This window comes from Mytilus californianus, unplaced genomic scaffold (assembly GCF_021869535.1).
Source record: "Mytilus californianus isolate M0D057914Y unplaced genomic scaffold, xbMytCali1.0.p SCAF_1, whole genome shotgun sequence".
NCBI lineage: Eukaryota > Metazoa > Mollusca > Bivalvia > Mytilida > Mytilidae > Mytilus > Mytilus californianus.
The window spans coordinates 9067732-9089699 of NW_026262581.1; the positions used below are offsets into that span (position 1 = coordinate 9067732).

Sequence of the window (21968 nt, forward strand, 5' to 3'; positions counted from 1 at the left end):
ATAAGCATCGTCCTTTGGTGTCTCCTGCAGATGAACAACCATATATCTTAACCATATAAATCGAGGTGCACTGCTGGACATAGAAATAATAAAGGGAAAAAATATTCAAGAGTACTTATAATGTATTTTATTATTCATGCTATTTTCATATGTCTATTATAATATCTGTCACATTATATGCTGTACAACGTCTCATGTTTGTTGCTTATATTGTCTTATATAATTAAAATTGTTAATTGTAAATGCCCCCTGTGGGACCCTGATTGGAATAATAAAATATTTGATTTGATTGATTTATTTGATTTAATATATGTGGAGCAGGATCTGCTCGTAGTACCCTTCCGGAGCACCTGAGATCACCCCGGTTTTGATGGGTTTCGTGTTGCTTAGTCTTTAGTTTTCTATGTCGTGTTTTGCAATTGTATATGTTGGGTTTTTTTCAGTCACCTGTAGTATCTTTCTCTCTCTCTCTCTACAGATCAGTAATTTAAAAAAAAACTCAGCAAATATACCAGGCTGAGGATTATAATTTTCAAAGTACGCTAGACGCTGCGGTTCGCCTATATAAGACTCACAAGTGACGCTCGAATATATAAAAAAATAATTAAAAGGCCATATCAAGCACGAAGTTTAAGAAAATAAAGGACCCAAAATTTCCGAAATTTTTTGCCAAATACAGCTTTTACTGCTCAAAGAGAGATAACCTTAGTTTTTTTTTATCACAACGTTTGTTTTTCTCCATACTTGTTATCTTCACTGTATCATATGTACGTTTCCTGTTATGTTCACTAATTAATGTACTGTCATGTTTTCATTCAATATGAGGCAAATATATGTTATTTCCAAATTATATGGCCATCGTGTACAAGATAAATCGATCTCTTGATCATATACTCTGATTGAAAGTCACTTGAGGCTGCATGCATCGTTAAACACTATTTTTAATACAGTCAATGAAGCGTCAAATAAGAATAAACAACATAAGATGATCAGGAGAAAATAAATACTAGCATGAAGAACGAAGACATATGATAACATAAGTATAGATCAGGAAAATAATTATGAAGAACGAGGACAAATGGAGATTTTTATTAGCAGGTGTTTCCAATATGTGTGGCGCTACAGGTAACACTATAGCATGATATAAGATGTATACACGTTATACTGTAATAATATCCTATATTTATATTGCTCATATTTTATTTTATATTTTTTGTGTATTAATTGTGTATTTTCACCGAAAACTCTATGTTTTATATTGATTAGTGTATTATCATGATGTTTATGTATCTTGCCTGACGAGGACCTACATGGGATTAGTAAATAAAATGTCTAACGTCTAATGTCTATACATGTCATTAGAACTTTATGTGTGTGTAATCTATAAAGATGTATTATGTGGTCTTATAACCCCAATAAATCCAGTCGTTATATCTCACTACGATCACTACATTACCGTCTGACCGTAACCATTGAACAATGGTAAACAATTCACACAGGGTATGCAAAGACAGGCAAAAAACTATTTCAGTATAGATATAGTGTCAGCTTATTCAATCCATCTTGTATGAGGAGAAACAAGATTTGTAAAGGATTTGCCTTTTGTCCAATCCCCTTGTTTAAATGTAGATTTGATGTTTGAACAATTCAAGTAATACAACATACAAATTAGTTTGAACATAAATTACGTACCAGTTGAATCCGATTTTTTTTTAAATCTGCCGGTTTCCTAACGTAAATAATCAAATTTCATAGGTTAATACATGTACTGAAGACATTGATTTGTAATTGATTTATCAGTATCACTAGTAAACAAACAAACAAGATAAACTAATATTGAACATAACAAGGAAATTCGATGAGCTGGAAAAAAGGGTTCTAGGTTCAAAAGCTTAATTTGTATATGCATGCTAGCATAAAGAAAAAATAAGCCCCTTTAAGTCGTCTTAAAATTTACAAACAGAACATTTGAAACTCGCAAGTTAAACTCAAAGCAGACAGGGATCTACATGATCAAATCAAAATAATCATTATTAAAAGCACATATATAAGTTTAAACACATAAGAACATAAGCCATTGCTGCCAATAATTAATATACGTTCTACGTACTGACACAAGTTATTTTACACTGTAGTTGTTAGACCTGTTGAACCAAGATAAATGGTCATAGGACAACTGTTAGGTTTGTTTTAATGTTTTCCAAAAAAAAAAAAAAGAGAAAAAAAGTCTGCTTTCTATTCCGAGGCATCTGAGATCACTCTCCCGATTTTTTGGTGGTTGCTCAATTCAGCTTCAATTTCCAAATTATTGCCTCCCTAAAATCTTCTTCCTCACTTTTGTTTTTAACTTATTGCACTGTCTTGTCCCTTTCAGCTACAAATCCATTAGATGTCATTAAAATTCGAATGCAGTTAGAAAATGAACTAACTCGACAAAAAGGACTAGACGTTTTAAGGAATAGGTATTATGAGGGTGTCATCAAAGGTGGGATTCAAATTTACAAAGATGAAGGAATCCGAGGTCTATATAAAGGGTAAGTAAATAACACACAGTTGGAGATAGTCAACCACTTTTAATTACAAAAAAATACATTATGTTAAATCTTTATATATTAAAAGACGAGTAAGTGCACCGGGACGTATGTATACCATGTATGTATGTATGTATACCTCGTATACTGTATGGAATAATGTAGTAAAGAAAAATGAGAAATCTTAGAAGGCGACGTAGAAGAAATTGCTGCCATGGCTACATTGTTTGGCTCTACCCTGGCCAAAACATCGTAAGTCCATAAAATGGTAGTCGTTCATAAACTTAAAACCATTAGTTTTTTTTATTGAAAACGGTTTCACATGTTTCATGTCGGGGCCTTTTCTCATTATTGAAGGCCGTACGGTTGCCTATAATTGCTAACATCCACTTCCTTTGAACTTTGGTGGAAAGTTGTCTCATTGGCAATCATACCACAACTCCTTATTTTTATACAGTTTAGAAATCAGAAAGTTGTTCATACTTATCAAAATTAAATATTTATGACACTAAAAAAGATTTTCAGTTGTCACATTTATCCATGAATGTATAACACCAAACGGTTATCCAGTGGTCAACGTTATGTTTGAAACAATAATTGTTTGATTATTCATTGCAAATTTCACCTGATTTTGTAAAAAGACGTCATAAACAAACGAATTAATGTTAATACGTACCTAAAAGACTAATACTTTCTAGGTAATTTTGGGTTTGGTTGAGAATGTCTTTCGTTTTCATTTCTATTATAGAAAAAAAATATAGAAAAAATTGCCAAATTTCATAAAAGTTGCAGTCTTAAGCCATCTTCAGACGTTAACAATAATTGGGCACATGTTCAAAGTACTCCAAATTTGCAAATCGTTATAAAGTTATAGCACACATGAATCTGCGGTACTGAACATTACGGTAAGCAAAGATAGAGACCAAAGTGCTTCTTGAATATTTTAAGAATTAACTCTTTCACAAATAATGCACACAAAGTAATTAGTATATATATATCCAAACAACGACTGATTTTATATGGTAACTTATTGAACAAAAACATTTTTACAGTTTGTTGCCGTCTATGATGAGAGAAGGTCTCTATAGTGGGATTCGTTTAGGTGCATATGAGCCAATCAAAGTTCTCCTTGGAGCAAAAGATAAAGCACACACACCATTGTGGAAGAAGATTTGTGCTGGCGCCGTATCAGGTATACATTTTTACCGCCCCTTTCCGTACTTTTGTTCTTCCAAGTATCAAGTGGGCTTGCTTTTTAGCTAGGGGTTGCTTGATATCAAAATTGCTCCAATGTAAAGTATATAATTGTCATATGATAACTAATGTGAGAAGAATTTCGTAAATTAAGAGAGATTATAAAGCATAATGTAGCAAAATGTAATTTATATATGTAGGACTCAAATCTATGGTGGGTTCCAGATCTATGGCAGATTCCGAATCTATGGTAAATATGACGTCATGCCATCCCAAATCTATGGCAGATTTTTTAAAATCCTAATCTATGGCAAGTTTTTGTTATTTCCTAATCTATGGCGGATTTTTGTTGTTTTCAAATCTATGGCAGATTTTGTGCAAATGGAGATCAAGGCAGAAAATATACGATCAATGACTTGTCTTAAACAAGTCGAAATGTACGACAACGTGAGCATGTCTATAAACATTTGTGAAATAAACATTCCATAATGTTCAACCAAATCGTGATGGCAACCATAAAATGTCCTAAGTGTAGCAGTGATATACCATAATACAGACTTCGGGATTGAAATGATGTGCCCCATAAAAATAATTATTTTCTAATCTGTGCATGGTACCTGTTTAGCCCATTCATTAAACCAACTAGTAAAAATGGAAGTCCCTTAACAAACAAGAAAGCAGTTTTTTATAAAAAGAATTAAACAGTTTGACTTTTCAAAATTATATTTATTTGAGCGTTAATCAATCTTTTTTAACTGATGACGATTTAAGTCAAAGTGGTATATCCTGTAATTTCATCTCTTTGCCAGCCATAGACGCTAACATATTTACTATAACTCCTTTCCTAAAATATCCACTACTAAAACAGCGGTGCCTTTCTTCATCGCGGGATACGGACGATACAGCACATATTGTCCCTCCTCTGAATAAAAGGTCACACCATCGGCAAATTGTTCTAGAGGGAAAGCGGAAAGTGTTTCCCTGTGCATTTGTTTGTAAAAATATGTGAGCCCCGTGTTAAATATCTGTTTTTGATTTACATTCTACATATAAAAAAAAATCTATATAAAATGGTGTTCAATCTATTGGTTCCGCCATCGTTAGCGGCGGCGACGACGCAATATGGCGTTGTTTAATTGTGACGTTATATATTACTCTTTTTCCCGGAAAATTACAAGATCTGCCATAGATTTGGAGAAAACAAAAAACTGCCATAGATTTGATTTGTTTGGCGTTTGTAACGTCATATTTGCCATAGATTAGGAATCTGCCATAGATTTGGAACCCGCCATAGATTTGAGTCCTACATATATGCAGCATATTGGACCGTTATTACTCAAGTGATATTTTGCTTATGCCAAAAATAAATCTTAAATGTTAATTTCTGAAAATTACCCGATATTAAGGCTTCATAGGTACAAAAGAAAACTTACGAGTCATTATAATTTCTTTTTTAATTACCAACGGACTTAGATTAAATTTTGTGTTAAATCTGGGAACAGTATATATGTTCCTGGTTAAATGCGTATGTTATAATGATTTGATTTTCATATTAATTTTGTTTGGACTTCTAAAATGCATGTATAGAAATACATGTGCAATCACACCCTTTGTTAATCCTCTTTGTCAGAACTATATGTTCTTTTTTTGCTGGTGAACCTAGTTTTCTCCTTTGAAACAGGTGTGATAGGCAGTTCTATAGCAACCCCTACGGATCTAGTGAAAGTTAGGATGCAGGCATGCACTCATGGACATTTGACGGGGGACAAAACACCCCGTTATAAAAGTACGTATTCAGCTTTTGCAGAAATAATTGGAAAGGAAGGAGTAAAAGGATTATATGTAGGTGTTGGACCAACTGTAAAAAGGGCAGCAATTCTTACGGCAACGCAGGTAATGATTAATCAGTATTAGTTTTAATTATAATTTGAAAATAAAAAAAAAAAAAAAAAAAAATATAATATGCTGCCTTTGAAGAGCGTTTCTGAATTAACCTTAATCATTAAGGTACGATTGTCGTAATTAGATCGTTCATTAATGATTCGAAAATTCTAGATGAAAGCTTACGGACGAGAATTGTTTAGTTCGTATGCTGATTGATACAGATCGGCACGAAGAAAAAAACAACAACAAAAAAACAAAAAAACTGAAAGCTAGTTCAAAGTCATTTTGACTAATAAATAAATCATGTTCTCCCAGACTAAAGTATCAATCAGTACACACCCAACGGATTATGATTTAGACGCCATAAACAGTTTGAGAAAATCACGATCTTTTGCAATACCAAAATATAAATTCAATATCGACATGATGCGAGGACCATAATATAAAAATAACAAGATAAGTTTGCATAAATGTAAAGCAATACATATTTAATCATGTTTTAATCTATCAAAAACAAAATCAATGTTATTGTCGGTAAAACCATATCCAAAGATCTTACTATGGTGTTAAAATGATATATCCTCTCAGAAAAAGTTCATTCAAAGGATAACATGAATCGTATTTATTTAAGTTAACGAGCTTTATGAACAACATTACCGTAAAAATTAGGTTGATATCAGAATTTCACAGGTGCAGCCAAACTTTGAATCCACATCTTAGTCTATGCAAGAACTTAGCAAAAATAACTATGGTAATTGGAATCCTGACTTGTCAAATTCATGATCACCGATTTGACTTAAATTCTCAAGGGAACACCACCGTCCTAAAAAGGAAAATTAACAACAGGAAAGGAAAAATCGTCTTATCGTATTTTTTTTAATTTTCCCGTGTAAAACAGAAATATCCAAATATAGAAAAGAACATGTTTGCTGTTAATATTAGATTTTATTGAAGTAAGTTCCACCATTATTCAGTAAGCAGCTGTGGCTGTCTTGTCTGGCCTCCTGTAGTAAAGCGAGCTCATTTGGTGCTGCATTCCAATTTCACTTTTACCCGTGACATGCAGTTTATAAGTTGTAATTGGATATGAGTATAGATAACACAGGCTTTTTAATTGATCTTTAAAACCATTTCTTTTTGTTAAAACCATTGTACATTTGACTTGTTTTTATGTATTTTGAATTAAATTTACTGTTAGACAGTTTTATAGTCGCGAGTAAAATGGTTACAAGAAAGAAACAAAAGGAGGATGGGAGACAGTTCAAAACAGAATTATGCTACTAAAAACTGCTCGTTCACTGCTTCCATGTTTTTTCCTTCTCTTTTGTATAGATCCCAAGTTATGATCATACTAAGCACACGATACTGAACTTGAAATGGATGGACGAAGGGCCACAACTACATGTAATATCATCTATGGTAGCTGGTTTCATGGCAGCACTTACTACCTCGCCAGTAGATGTCGTCAAAACTAGAATCATGAACCAGAAATACGAACGTAAGAAAACTATACTTTCCGGGTTGTTCAATTATTTACATTTTTTTTTTATGATTGCCATGGCAATCAGTGACTCAGGATAAAAGTGTTATACATAATCCGTCATTCGAAATCCAAGAGTCGTCCGTCGGAATTTTATTATTTACGTCTGTAGATATTGTGCGGATATATAACGTTTAAAAGTCAATATCAGCTAGTTAAAGATCCTGCATGTTTCTTTTCGGATAACCTATTTTTCGAAGAATTATTTTGGTCCTTGGAATTTGGTAGCAGGTTGAACATGAGGAAGCGGTGGAGGTTATGTATCGTACCGAAACATATACTGATAAAGTTTTATAACTTGTCGTAAATCAATTTAAAATATTGATGTTATTGAGTATTCCCCAAAAAACTTTTTTTTTAAATTTATCAATTTACCGAACATGGATGTTATATCAGATGTTATATCAGAGAAGCGAAGGATACCAAAAGGGACATTCAAATTCACAAGTCCAAAATAAATTGACAACGCCATGTCTAAAAAGAAAAAGACATACAAACACCAGAACGCAAAACACAACATAGAAAACCAAAGACTGAGCAACATGAACCCAACCAAAAAACGGGGGTGATCTCAGGTGCTCGAACTCAAAGGAAAATTCAAACGGAAAGGTCCTTACCAAATGGCAAAATGTAAAGCTCAAACGCATAAAACGAATTGAAAGGAACTGTCATTATAAGCTCTGGAGATAATTTAACCGAATACACAAACATCTACAACAACATAAAAACATATTTATGCAATCAAACTTGAAACAGAGAAAGCCGACACAAAAAAAGTAAGCTCGTTTTGACATGACAAATCAATATTTCATAATCAATTTAAAATCCTTAAGGAGAGTGAAAAACGAAATGAGTATGGCAAACATTATCTATATTAATGATAAAATAGTTTGGTCAATGCATGGGATTTGAGAGATTGTTGTGTTTTTCAGATCATCATCAGAAGGTTTATACGGGTACATTTGACTGTTTGATGAAAATTGTCAAAACAGAAGGATTTTTGGGACTTTATAAAGGATTTATACCTAACTGGATGAGAATTGGTCCTCATACCGTTATATCATTTTTTATATTCGAACAGTTAAGACTATTTGTTGGAATGGATCCTGTTTGATGTAAGAGAGGACTAGGAGTGTTTTGCAGTTTAGTGTTTGACGCTTCTCAGGAAACACATAAACAGTTTAATCCACGAGATATTTTTATCCATATACATGTATATTAAGTTTTTTTTTATATTTAAAGTAATTTTTAACTCATTTGGCAGAAGGGAAGAGTGAGCTGATGCTATCACTTAGCGTCCGTCGTCCACCGTTCAAATTTTTTATTTCAAATATCTTCTCGTCAGAAACTACTTATCTAATTCAAAACTTAACAATTATCATCCCAAGGGTGTCTATAGTTTAGTGTATTAAACATATTATAGTCCATGGACCAACAAAGTTGCCATAGTTAAAATAGAACATAAGGGTAAAATGCAAGTACACATCTAATATATATATATAGATACAGGAAATCTTACCGGAACAAGTATGTCCAAAGTGTCAAGATCTATCTTCTGCATATCTACTCCCCAAATTATCGAGCACTCCTTAAAGGAGATTTTGCTTTTAATTGATCCATGTTGAACAATAAATGCAGTTCTTCTTTGTGTGTTCAGCTGTTAATTTGTGTTATTTAGATTTATCAACCTATATGGCCGCCATAACAAAGGGTTTAATTTCCAATAATTTTCTTATATATATCTCAAAATCTATAGCAGCAAAGTAAATTATGACATGGGCCATGGACAGTCAATTTCTGTTGTAACTCCATCAAATCTGTCAGACGATTCCTTATTGGAATAATGAATTTTACAATTCTAGCAGTTTTCAAAATTATCTTTGAATAAATTGAATTGAGATCTGAACAGTATTTCATTTGTCGTTTTGGTGACTGCTTAGCGGAAGGCCATTTGATTTTGTGGTCAGAGGAGCTTGTGATTGTTTATCCTGATTTGTCTTCAATATTGTATATTTTTGCCAGACGGGAGCGATTCAAGATACTTGAAGCCTTTTGTTTTTACATACTTGTTGGGTTTTTTTATACAATTATATTTCAAGAAATTAATTTTATTTACGGAATGTGTATAACAGAGAGATATAGAGAGAGAGTGCAAACTGGTACATGTATTTAATATTTTTGGCTCTCGTACTCTTATACCTTAACAAAAATGCAGGCGGAGTAGCAGGTTCAATGTACGTATTACAGGGAATAGACGAATCATATTTAGATAGAATCGTAAAAAGTATTTGGATTTTTTTTTTTTCATAGTGAAGAAGATCGTGGAGTTTACCGGGAAAAAGTACTTATATCAAGGGAACCAATGACCTCGGAGGTACTAAGCACTTTGGTTCTATTTGGAAAAGATTTCTAAAGGTTTTTATTTTTCAAATTGTTGCTTATGCTGTGTATAATGGGTTTTCTGTAATGATTGCCAATTAGACAACTATCAACCAAAAGACCAAAAGACAAAGATGTAATCAACTACAATTCACCGTGCGTACAGCCTACAATCATGCTTCTTTTAAATTCATACTGACACACTTTTCAATATTATGCATGAATACCAGAGGCAGTTTAAAAGCTCTATGGACATCTTGTTAGTCATTATAAAAGTGTTTGACATACTTTGTCAGTATCAAAACACAATGAAATTCTAATCTGAAGAGATGAAAATGGTGACACAGACTTAACTTTTGGTTCGCATAGTGTTGTTGGCTTGATACCCAGTATCTCCATATATTGATTATTCACTTGTATCATAGTAAGATGTCATACTGACCATGACATAATAAGGTTAATCGTGGTAATGTAATAATTTTCAGAAAGGTTTATGGTTGATACAGGCTTTTAGGACAGGTCCCCCTTTTTCTTTTCTTTTTTAGTGGTGTTTAAGATTTTTTGAAGAAATATTCTTTAATAGTTAAGCTTAGTTACTCTAATTTCGCGTATTTTCCCTTATTTCATTTGTTAATGTTGTTATCCAAACAATCTTACAATAGCTGTACCTTTTATATACATGCTGGCCTTCTACTATTATTTTCTACAAGGCAGGAAAGAACTGCTCGCCTCAGGTACATTTCATGCACCATATTTCCATCGTACACGTATTCACGTCTATTATTTAAAATTTCAGCAAACTATTCGATTCTTCGTGTATATATGTTAAAATATACATTGTATAAGATAAATTTGAATGGACTGACTAGCTACCCCAGCACGACGGATAAAGTGTACACATTCTCGTCTCCGGTACTGAGAGAAAAAAAAGGTCCTGTTACTTAAAAAAAGACAGGTATATGAATATGTGACACGGTTTTTTTGTCTCAGACTTTCAACATAATATCAATGGTCAGTAAAACAGGCGAGATATTTCAGCGTGTGCACTCTTGTTTAGATATCTTAACTCTCGTCCTCTTCCTTTCGATCAGTGACTAACAAAAGGTACAACACATATATACATTAAAAATCGGTACACGTAAAACACGCAATTCGTGAATATAACGGATAACAAATCACACCGGTGCACGCACGAAAATAAACAACATTATACCGTATCAAAGAATGCTCAAAGTTAATGATGCAACTCCAACGTACTAAACATGCTGATAGGAAACCCGGCCGCCCTACTCTCTAATTTCGTGCTGTACTTCTTATATAATTATTACCTATATCAATAGGTGTATAACGACAAAGACCAAGATTTGAAGGACAATTCAGACTTATAGTTGTTACTTTGGTGATAATATTGAATAACAAAGAAACTGTTTCATATTTGTTTTTGTAATTATCTAAAATGATTTGACGTGACTATGCAGTATTTTTTTTTCTGTGTCCATAATCTGATAATGTATTGCCTTAACATGCTGGAGTCTGATTCAAATAAGGAGGCAACTTCAGTGGATGCAAATTAATTAAGTAAAACAAGGTAAGCTTATTAAAAAATGTTCATGTACTATTACATTTGAACTAGCCAGAACAAAGGCAAACCAGTCATAGAAAAAGAAATTACAACAATCATTGTTTCAGGGGGAAAGACAATTTACAAACTGACAAATCAAAATTTTAGAATTGCCTCTGGTCGAAATGTTTATTATAACTACGGACGGGTGGACGACGGACGCAAAATGATGACAAAAGTAAGTCGGCAGAACACTTAGATTTATCGATATCAAACCAATCACAAGATATGAGCAAAAGCGAAAATAAGTTTTTCTTTTTCTGATTGACCGATGCAATTTATTTTGTAAATCGTTTGTACATTTTTTTTTTATCGTTCAAACGATTGTAAAACCGTACAAACGATTTTTTCAAAATTCTGCAAATGAATTTTTTTTAAAGTGTACAAACGATTTTAAACACCCGACATCTATGATCTAAACGAATTTAAAAATGCATTTTAAAATGGAACGAATACTCTGTCGTATATTGGACATTAAATGACTTGCAACAAATTGTAAACGCTGTGCAGTCGAGTAGACTGGCAGTAAATGGGAAAGAGAAAATAAAAATTCGTCTAAGGAGCGTGCCAAAATATACTAAAACGTTAAACTGTGTCACCGCAGTAATCAAGTCCTAACCCTTAATCTGTGACTTCGTACAAAGATCATGTACACGCAGGGAACTAGTACAAAGTATGGAGAATTTTAACACACTTCCCCTGAAAAAGGGACGCAATATGAAAATACATTTTTATTGCTAGAGGAAAGCTCCAGGCTTGCTAGAATTTTGACTCACCTTTTTAGAATCGGAGACAAGAGTTTCCTTTCATAGACCGATATCCCAAAAGGTATCGTGTCCTAAAATGCCTTTAGTGGTCTAGACAGTACAGACCAACCGCCTTTATTAATTAGGAAACTGTCAATCTAATTAAAATTAATATCTATATTAACTCGCAGGCTCGTAAATGTAAGAGTATAACGAAATGATCGGAGATACATATTTTAATTAGATTGGGAAACTGGCCAATCTAATTAAAATATAGAACTCGGATTTCGTTATACTGCATACGAAATCCGAGTTCTATATTTTAATTAGATTGGGAAACTGGCTAACTGAAAGAAAAGCTTGATCCGCCGCTAGCCGACAGCCTAGCTTTTCTTTCATACATGACGGAAAATGGGAACACTCCAGACTGAAAACTGTTTGAGTCACCAGTACATGTTATATCATGCCTTTACAATTTACTGTAAATGTGTTTAAATGTGCTAATGCATATTGTCTACTGTCTATAAGATTAGACATTTTGCACGGTTCTTTGATAAATAAATAACTTTCAAATTATGCTTTTTAAATAAAAATTGTATAACATCATGAAAGCAAGGACTAACGTGCTACTCGTCTTAGGTATGACTACTTTATAATCAGTGACGTTAGAAAGTAACCCCTAATATGGCGACAGTTACTATGTATGATAGAACATCTTATATACGTCCATGGCACAGGCACTTGTCTCAGAAAAAAATTTCCTATATACCTTAAGATAACATAGGAATTTTTTTTCTGAGACAAGTACCTGTGGATAAAAGTCATGAATTTGACAGACACAAATAAATTAAAATGGCCGCGTGATATAGATATAGCACTAGAAATTAATAGTTACACACACTAAAATGATTTACATGTGTACTAAAAATAATTCAAAAAATAAAATTATGAAAATTGTCATGATATTTTGATAATAGACTAGATTATAATGAGTGAATTATATAAACTAGATTATCACTGCAGCCTAATATCCTAGGATGGCCCACAAAATTTATTGAAACTTATTTCCAGTGGGGTCCTTTCTGAGGCCGGTCCTTTGAATAATTTTATTGAGTAGACGGGCGACACACATTATTTGCTGTCAATGTAAATTGGTTAAGTAACTGCAAGAACATAATAAATAAAGAAATTATTTTGAAAAAATTTGCAACATAGAACGAATTGACCCATTCTTCATATTGGGGACTCAGTGGCGGATCAGAAATTTTCATCATGTAAGGGGGGGGGGGACTAACTGCCCGCTCGAGTCATGCTTCAGTGATTCCCTATATAATCAACCAAATTTTTCCCACAAAAGGGGTGGGGGGGGGGGGGGGCGGACCCCTGATAAACCCTCTAAATCCGCCCCCGGGGGTGTGTGTCACAGTTAACCAATCAGAAAACAGAGTTAAAACATAGAACTTAGTGTGTCTTAATTAGGTGAACTCTAAAAGGTAGACTGTGATTGAAGTTTAAATTTAAATTCCTTATCTATTGCAAAAAGAAGCTAATGAATGTTAACCAAGGCAGCAATATTAATTAGATCTGAGAAGCTAAGAAAAGGAAAGTCGATTCTGTTATCGGGATCGATTAAAAAATTAGTCTGTTCTCAGCCTGGGTTCCAGTCGATGACGTCCTACTCTCTGTTTACAAACAACCAAAGAATCAGTTTAAGATGGCATCGGCCTTGCGAAGGTTGAAATGGGAAAAGTTTAGGTTTCTTAATAATGTACGAATTTAGCATTCTTTAAATACAATTGCAATGAATCAAAATTATCTGTGGATGTAAAATATTTTAAAACAATCTGTTGTTATTACTGCTATGACTAAAAACAAACACTAGGGTAGGTGGTTGCGATCCAGGATCCATGCATTTGTGTTTCAAAGCGTCTGCTCCAATTTGACTTCATTGTCTTGGAGTGGAATTTAGTGTATTTGCAATAAGGGTCCGCAGATGGTCTGACTAATTACCGACTACTACACTCCCCCAGTTTTTATTGAAAAAAAGACGTGAAACACTGAGGATTTTTTAATTTCACCCACAAATGAATGAAAGTAACCATAAATTATTTGTAACAAATACACATTTAAAAATAAAAAAATGAGTATTTTATTTACATCTCTATCCTTTTCACAGGCACTGTTGACATCCCAATACTAGCCAAAGAATTTCCATTTGTCAGTGATACCTGTCAACTTTTCAAAACCTCCAAGGGGGCTTTAGCTCAAGATGACCTTGTGCATGTTTTGTACATGTATAAAGTATATTAAATAAGATATACTATGATTTTAAGGAGTATATTATACATGATATATGTACTTTAATGTCATTCAACTCATTTGAGTAACTTTTTTGAGGTATTAATTTCATATAATTGATTTAAATAGTCAGACCAACATCTCCCATGGGGGATATCCCGTATAAATCGGGACAGTTGCAAATCTGCATGTACTCCAAGATTAACTCACTCTGTCCTAACTTTAAGCACTTGGTTCTTAACCAGAAACTCATCTTGCTACTTGACATGCTTAATGTAGGAGAATGCTGATATATTAATATCTGTTTGTGATCTGATTGATGAAGGCAAAATATAGATCTAGCTTCTCTGCAATAGGCACGAGGATGGCATGGTGGTTACCTAGACTCACCAATACTAATAATGTTCCTTTTTGTATTTATTTTATCTTTGACAATCAGAATTATTCCCATATATGTTTAATATTAAAAAATTTCTATTTGGTACTATGCTTATTTGGGCATGTCATTTAGCATCATCCCTTGGTGTCTCTTGCAGTTGGGTCACCTTACAATATGTATCAACCCCTCTACATCAGACACAAGGATGACATGCCAGGATTGTGCATCTGCTCATAACATTTTAACCAAGTTGTTTATTTACATACATGTATACATGTACCATGTGCGTCTATCTCCCACCTTGCCATGCAGCACCGTCCCTTGGTGGCTTTTGCAGTTAAGTTACATATATCCAACAAATTGCCAATTTACTAAAAAGTATGTTGGGGTGTTCAAACTGCCTTTTCTTTTCTTTGTATGTATACTTAATTATTGTTTTGTGTTGTTGTTTGAATAATGTCTTAAATTGTAATATGCTCTTTGTAAGCTTATTAAATGGAAATAAAACATCTTCTACTTCTATATGGACTGGCGATTCTTGGGCCAGTATTGGGATGTCAGAGGTGCCTGTTCATGTCTTCTTAACTATGAAGTCCAAATAATTATGACTTCTTGTAAGTCTTATTTTTTTTTTCTTCAACTTCATAACATCACATGTACAGCAATTTTTCTTCGACTGGACTTGGTGAGCTTTTTTTTTATCTCAAATTTGAGACCCAATTTTACCATGAAATTTTCACTGAAATGTTTGCATACATACAAATTCTTACCTTTTCTTTGAGTATTGATGCAAAATATTTCCTAAAATATCCATTGAATATAACGATGAAATAAGTTACAATTTCAGTCAAGTGGAGGATGACTAAATTTTTGTTTAAAATATTTCCCAACATTCTTTACTTGAGAGAGTATAAAATAAATCTACAAAATAAACTCCATAAAATTTGATGGAACTAAATATCTGGAATGGTCAATTTATTCTATCTGTAAAATTGGGTTTGTCAAAATTTATGGAGTTTGATTTGTAGATTTATTTTATACTCGGTATATATCATCTTTTAAATTAAATGGAAGATTTAACCTAATGCATAAGCATATATAAATGGCAGTATCATTTCTTTATGTTATTTTTAAAAGTAACATATATTGTATATTAGATGCAAATGTATATGTTTTTGGAAACCATCAAAACTACAGCAGACAACATTTTACAAATGGTAATGAAATAAATGGAAGCATTTGGAGGGCTGATTTACATAGATATATATGGATTGCCTAACAATAAAATTGAGAATGGCAGAGCTCCAGATAAGAATTCACAAATTGGGGTTTTTACCCACCATTTTTTTATGTAATTGGGTGATAAAGTTTTTAAATTGCATTATCAATTCCAATTCACCCCTCAAGCAAATATCAAATTGGGTTTTTCACCACCAAGCCCCTTAATGTATTGGGTTTTTTCATCAACACAATATTGAATGTTTAGGCATGTTATAATCACATTATATCAACCCCATGCAGATGTTTTTCCATCTTAAGGTGGTACCTAACACTACAGGGAGATAACTCTGTAAAAATCAGCTAAACGTTTTAATTACGTTGTATTGTCAAGGAAATATTAAGCTTCTCAATGATCAAAATTAGTGTTTGTCAAACTGCTATATAACCAGTGTAATTTTTCTGATAAAGTGGTTGGTTCAAATTTTTTGAAATTTTTATATTTCTGTCAAAGGGTCAAAGTAAACATTTTGTCAAAATTTTATGAAAATTAAACGAGCCAAATTAATATTAGTCAAGGTGTTGGGTACCACCTTAAATGTGTTTCTTTCTTTGTATATATGCTAGCTGTTTTATTTGGTTTATTCACTGACGAACAATTGACGTTTAATTTGTGTCCGATTTTAAACGTTCTGCCAGTTTTGTATTTTATCACAACTTATATAAACTGCAGCTGGTGTCACTAGTTGGACAGTTACTAATTACCTTTCTAGATCCCATATGATCACCCCACAGTTTAGTTGGGGTAGGCGTGGCTAAGTGTTTAGATTTTTATGTAATATATGTGAAATTTAGGTGCTGTAAGAAAGTTTTGCCAGTCCTTTCACCTATTTGCCAGATCTACTTTTTAATAAAAATAATAAGTAGTTCCCAGATTTAAGATATACCCCAAAACCTTGACCAGCTTTATAGGTTTAATGACGGAGACCACATTCAACTTAAATTTACGGAGTTAAATTTACAAATAATTCTGCAACATCAAATAAATAAATGACAATGTGAAACTGCACTTGCCAATAAGACAACTATCATAAGCATACAGAACAATAAGACCAAAACAAAGAAAGTGTCAAGATGCATTGACGTAAAAACGGATATGTCATTATGTGTATTCACTCATCAACTAAAATGAAAAAAATAATATATAAACTAAAATTATACTTGAATGTTTTTGTTTAATTTAATTTACATAAACCAGGGTTAACTTGTCCCAGCTGATTAGAACGTTTGGTTTCTGATGCTTTCCAACTACATATATCGTGTCATAATTGATTTGGCCTTTCACTGTTTCCAACTGATTTCGTTCTTGACAAAACCCTGTGTTTATCGTTCTAGCAATGTTCTCGTTAAAGTACGCAAACGGGTCTTGTTATCATCATAATAACTTTCCCTAAAGTATCAAAAAGAAGCTGAAAACATGCTTCTATTCAATATTTTTATCGGATATTTACTTTCGTTTTAATTCATTGTATGTTATGATAAATCCCGAGCAATTCGAAAAAAATATGACAACAAGATAAACGCTAATTGGATAAACGCCGAGAAGATCGAAATGTTTTCATAAACACGTGTATATACCTTTTGAGCAACGGAAAATTCCAATAGGGACCCATTTCGGCTACTTGATGCAGGGCTCTATTTTTAGAACGAAAGGACATTTCCAATTATAAATATTATAAAAATAGATTTACCCGACGACTGTAATCAGATAAGGGTAAATAACGCAAACGATAGCGAATAAAAGCGTTAAGAACTCATGGTTTTGGCATATAATTGGGTTTTCCTTTGAATGAATTGGGTTTTTGAACCCTGCAATGGGCAATTGCATTGGGTTTTTAATTATTTTTATTGCGTGATCACGCAAATACGCAGCTTATCTGGAGCTCTGTGAATGGAAATGGGGAATGTGTCAAAGAGACAACAACCTGACCATAGACATGATAGAGCAGAAAACAGCCGAAGGCCACCAATGGGTCTTCAACACAGCAAGAAATCCCACACCCGGAGGCGGGCTTCAGCTGGCCCCTAAACAATAATGTGTACCAGTTCAATGAAAATGGACGTCACACTAAACTCCAAAACATGTAAATGAACTAAAAATAAAAAACATACAAGACTAACAAAGGCCAGAGGCTCCTGAATTTGGACAGGCGCAAAAATGCAGCGGGGTTAAACATGTTTTGTGAGATCTCAACCCTCCCCCTATACCTCTAGCCAACGAGTATGAACAAACACACAGCAATATGCACAGTAAAACTCAGTTTAAAAGAAGTCTGAGTCCGATGTCATAATAGGTAACAAAAGAAACTAAGCAAAATGACAATGATACATAAATTAACAAAGGACTACTAGCAGTTACTGACATGCCAGCTCCAGACCTCAATTAAACTGATTGAAAGATTATGTCTTCATCATATGAAAATCAAGCACAATTAGGGGTTTAGTATCATACCATCATGAAATATATAAGAAGAACATAAACCGTATAATGCCAGTAATGGGTTTTAGAATAAATGTGTTTATTTCGGATGCAAAGACCCTATGAGTGAATCAGTATTAATACCAAAATATGCCATTTTTGAATGACCTGACAACAGTATCGTAACTATATCCCTTCTGAATAAGTCTGTTTAAAGGTTTGGTTAGCTTTAATTTTGAGGTGAATGTCGACATTTTTGTGCTTTATATAGAATATTACCATAAAAGATTGGATGTGAAATACCTGAAGGTATAAGATGTCTGCATGTTGATTTATATTTAAGAATGATGTCCTTGTACCGATGATAAAATTTAGTAAATGGTTTGACTAGTTTGTGATATCGAAAACCCAGGTGTGATAATTTTTCAGTAATACAGAGATTTCTTTCGTTATATATTTTTTGCACACTATTTGATACGTAAAATATTTATAATGTGATGTCAAATTAAAAGCTGTCACAGACATAATCCAACATATGGTAGAAAACATGTACAGGTATTATATAGTATGGAGAATGAGACTGTATTACAAAAAAAATATGATTTGATAAAAAGATATAATACCTGTACACATACCTGCTAACTTTTCCAAATCTCCATTGGGGATTTTTAGTACAAGAGGATCTAATGCATACCTATACATGTCATTAGTGTACTTAATTAGAACATCTATGGTTCAGAATGAGTATACATGTGTCTAAATGTATTTGTTACTCCTCTGAAAGCCTTTTTAAAAGTATTTAGTGTAAATAATTGAGTTTTATAAGGGTCTGGGTAACACCTCTCATGGGGATATCCCCCATAAAGCAGGAAAGTTGGCAGGTCTGTGTACATTACTGTAAGGAAAAGTTCAGAACAAATTGAAATGTATACATGTATATATTTTGTAAATCTTTTTTAAAATTATTTTGCAGTTGTCAAAAAGAAAGAGCAGTTGCAAACAAAATCATACAAGGACAATTTGTCAAAGAAAAACAAATCAGTATGTCTGTCACAGTCAGCTAGTACTCTGCAGGACTTTTCATTGGTCTCCAGGTAAGTACATGGACATAACATATTAGCTTTTTGTTACTTTGTAAGTAGTTCAATAACCTTTATTAGAAGGAGGTGCAAGTATGATAACATCCTCTATTTTGTTCCTTATATCAATGAAGAAATTAAATATAAGGGTTTTTTAAAATCTTTTCAAAATTATTTATTATTATTACCATATGAACAATTCAAATGACTTGGCCATTTCATTTGACAAGTGTTAATTATGAAGTGACCATGACTTCATAATGATATACAATTGGTCTTTTTTCTCTATTTGTTTACATAAGTTTTGTCTAGTATTTTCAGAAATTGTTCTGCTGATCAATGTCATCACAGCTTCTGTTTATTTATTTTTTACAGTTTGTCATGAATTAGTACAGTTTAAACTTGCTGATATAGGTGAAGGAATAAGGGAAGTACAGCTGAAAGAATGGTATGTTATCAAAATAATCAAATAATGAAATTTTACATCTATGGTTTTTATTTAGTTTTTATACAACTACAAACTCTTTTAAAAAAAGTGTTATGGTATGCATTTTGTTCATCCATTGGTCTGTCTGTTCAGGCATATCAATACTTTCCAGTTTAGCTTTCATGACAACTAGCTTCCTTTTGATTTAAATGATTTTCAGTATAGTTATTCCCAGTGGGAATTACTTTTAAAAAACCACCCAGTTTTTAGCTCACCTGGCCCATAGGGCCAAGTGAGCTTTTCTCATCACTTGGCGTCCGTCATCCGGTGTCCGTAAACTTTTACAAAAATCTTCTCCTCTGAAACTACTGGGCCAAGTTTAACCAAACTTGGCCACAATCATCATTAGGGTATCTAGTTTAAAAAATGTGTCCGTTGACCCGGCAAACCAACCAAGATGGCCGCCATGGCTAAAAATAGAACATTAGGGTAAAATGTAGATTTTGGCTTATATCTCTAAAACCAAAGCATTTAGAGCAAATCTGACGTGGGGTAAAATTGTTTATCAGGTCTAAATCTATCTGCCCTGAAATTTTCAGATGAATCGGACAACCCGTTGTTGGGTTGCTGCCCCTGAATTGGTAATTTTAAAGAAATTTTGCAGTTTTTGGTTATCTTGAATATTATTATAGATAAAGATAAACTGTAAACAGCAATAATGTTCAGCAAAGTAAGATCTACAAATAAGTCAACATGACCAAAATGGTCAGTTGACCCCTTAAGGAGTTATTGCCCTTTATAGTCAATTTTTTAACCATTTTTTGTATATTTTTACAATCTTTTACAAAAATCTTCTCCTCTGAAACTACTGAGACAAATTTAACCAATCTTGTCCACAATCATCATTAGGGTATCTAGTTTAAAAAATATGTCTGATGACCCCGTCTGCGAACCAAGTAAAAAATAGTACATATGGTAAAATGCAGTTTTTGGCTCATATCTCTGAAACCAAAGCATTTAGAGCAAATCTGACATGGATAAAATTGTTCATTAGGTCAAGATCTATCTGCCCTGAAATTTTCAGACCAATCAGGCAACACATTGTTGGGTTGCTGCCCCTGAATTGGTAATTTTAAGAAAATTTTGCAGCTTTTGGTTATCTTGAATATTATTATAGATAGAGATAAACTGTAAACAGCAATAATGTACAGCAAAGTAAGATCTACAAATAAGTCAACATGACCAAAATTGTCAATTGACCCCTTAAGGAGTTATTGCCCTTTATAGTCAATTTTTTACAATTTTCATAAATTTTGTAAATTTTTGTAAATTTTTACCAAATATTTTCCACTGTAACTACTGGGCCAAGTTCATTATAGATAGAGGTAATTGTAAGCAGCAAGAATGTTCAGTAAAGTAAGATCTACAAACACATCACCTTCACCAAAACACAATTTTGTCATGAATCCATCTGTGTCCTTTGTTTAATATGCACATAGACCAAGGTGAGCGACACAGGCTCTTTAGAGCCTCTAGTTTATAATGCTGATGATACTCATGTATGCTTCTCCCTATAATATGAAATTCTTTGACAATGTCAAAACTAATAGAAATAAGCTTCCTTTACATTTTGACTTTAACTGTCCAGAATTAGATAATATTTCATATTTGTTACAATAAATCTAGTATGTTTTCATGAATCCTTTTAATTATTTTGGTAGGTGTCACTGATGTTATTTGATTATTTGATGTTTCATCAGGCCAAACGTGGATTAGCTATTTCATCATGTAGGAAGTTAAAAATTTATCAAAGCATTACCTCTTACACTTGAGGGGGATGTAGTGAAATTTATCAGAATCATTTCATACAACATGCAGTTGTGGAAGGAACACTTTCATTATCATACTAATTTATTGAGTCCCCACTGCAAAATGTGTTAGTTTTGTATAGTTTGCAAATACAAAACTTCCACATATTATATTGGAATGGAATATTAATGGAACTGCTTCATACTACATTACATTTTTGTATGTGCAGTTGTATAAGATAGTTTTTTTTATTCATCAAATTCATATTTGCCATAGTACATTTTCATAAATAGTCTCTGACATTTTTCTTTGGAATACATTGAAAATTGGACAGAATGCAATATATATGTATTGGCCTTTTATTTTTTTGAAGTTGAACAGATG

General features: G+C 33.0%; 2 protein-coding genes across 2 annotated transcripts in view; both read left to right on the top strand.

The window, feature by feature from the left end:
- Positions 1-773: 773 nt before the first annotated feature.
- LOC127699761 (mitochondrial substrate carrier family protein ucpB-like) lies at positions 774-9055 on the top strand. The gene is made up of 6 exons (XM_052203072.1): positions 774-1125; positions 2375-2534; positions 3584-3723; positions 5407-5618; positions 6942-7107; positions 8082-9055. Exons 1-6 carry the CDS (start codon positions 1062-1064, stop codon positions 8261-8263), a joined length of 924 nt encoding a protein of 307 aa, XP_052059032.1. The 5' UTR covers positions 774-1061; the 3' UTR covers positions 8264-9055.
- A 4503-nt stretch (positions 9056-13558) lies between these two features.
- The window catches only part of LOC127699411 (lipoamide acyltransferase component of branched-chain alpha-keto acid dehydrogenase complex, mitochondrial-like), a 29442-nt gene continuing 21032 nt past the window's right edge, over positions 13559-21968 (top strand). The window contains exons 1-3 of the mRNA XM_052203033.1: positions 13559-13663; positions 19243-19363; positions 19724-19796. Of these exons, the coding sequence (XP_052058993.1) occupies positions 13610-13663; positions 19243-19363; positions 19724-19796 (248 nt within the window). The 5' untranslated portion in view covers positions 13559-13609. The remainder of the gene's footprint in view (positions 13664-19242; positions 19364-19723; positions 19797-21968) is intronic.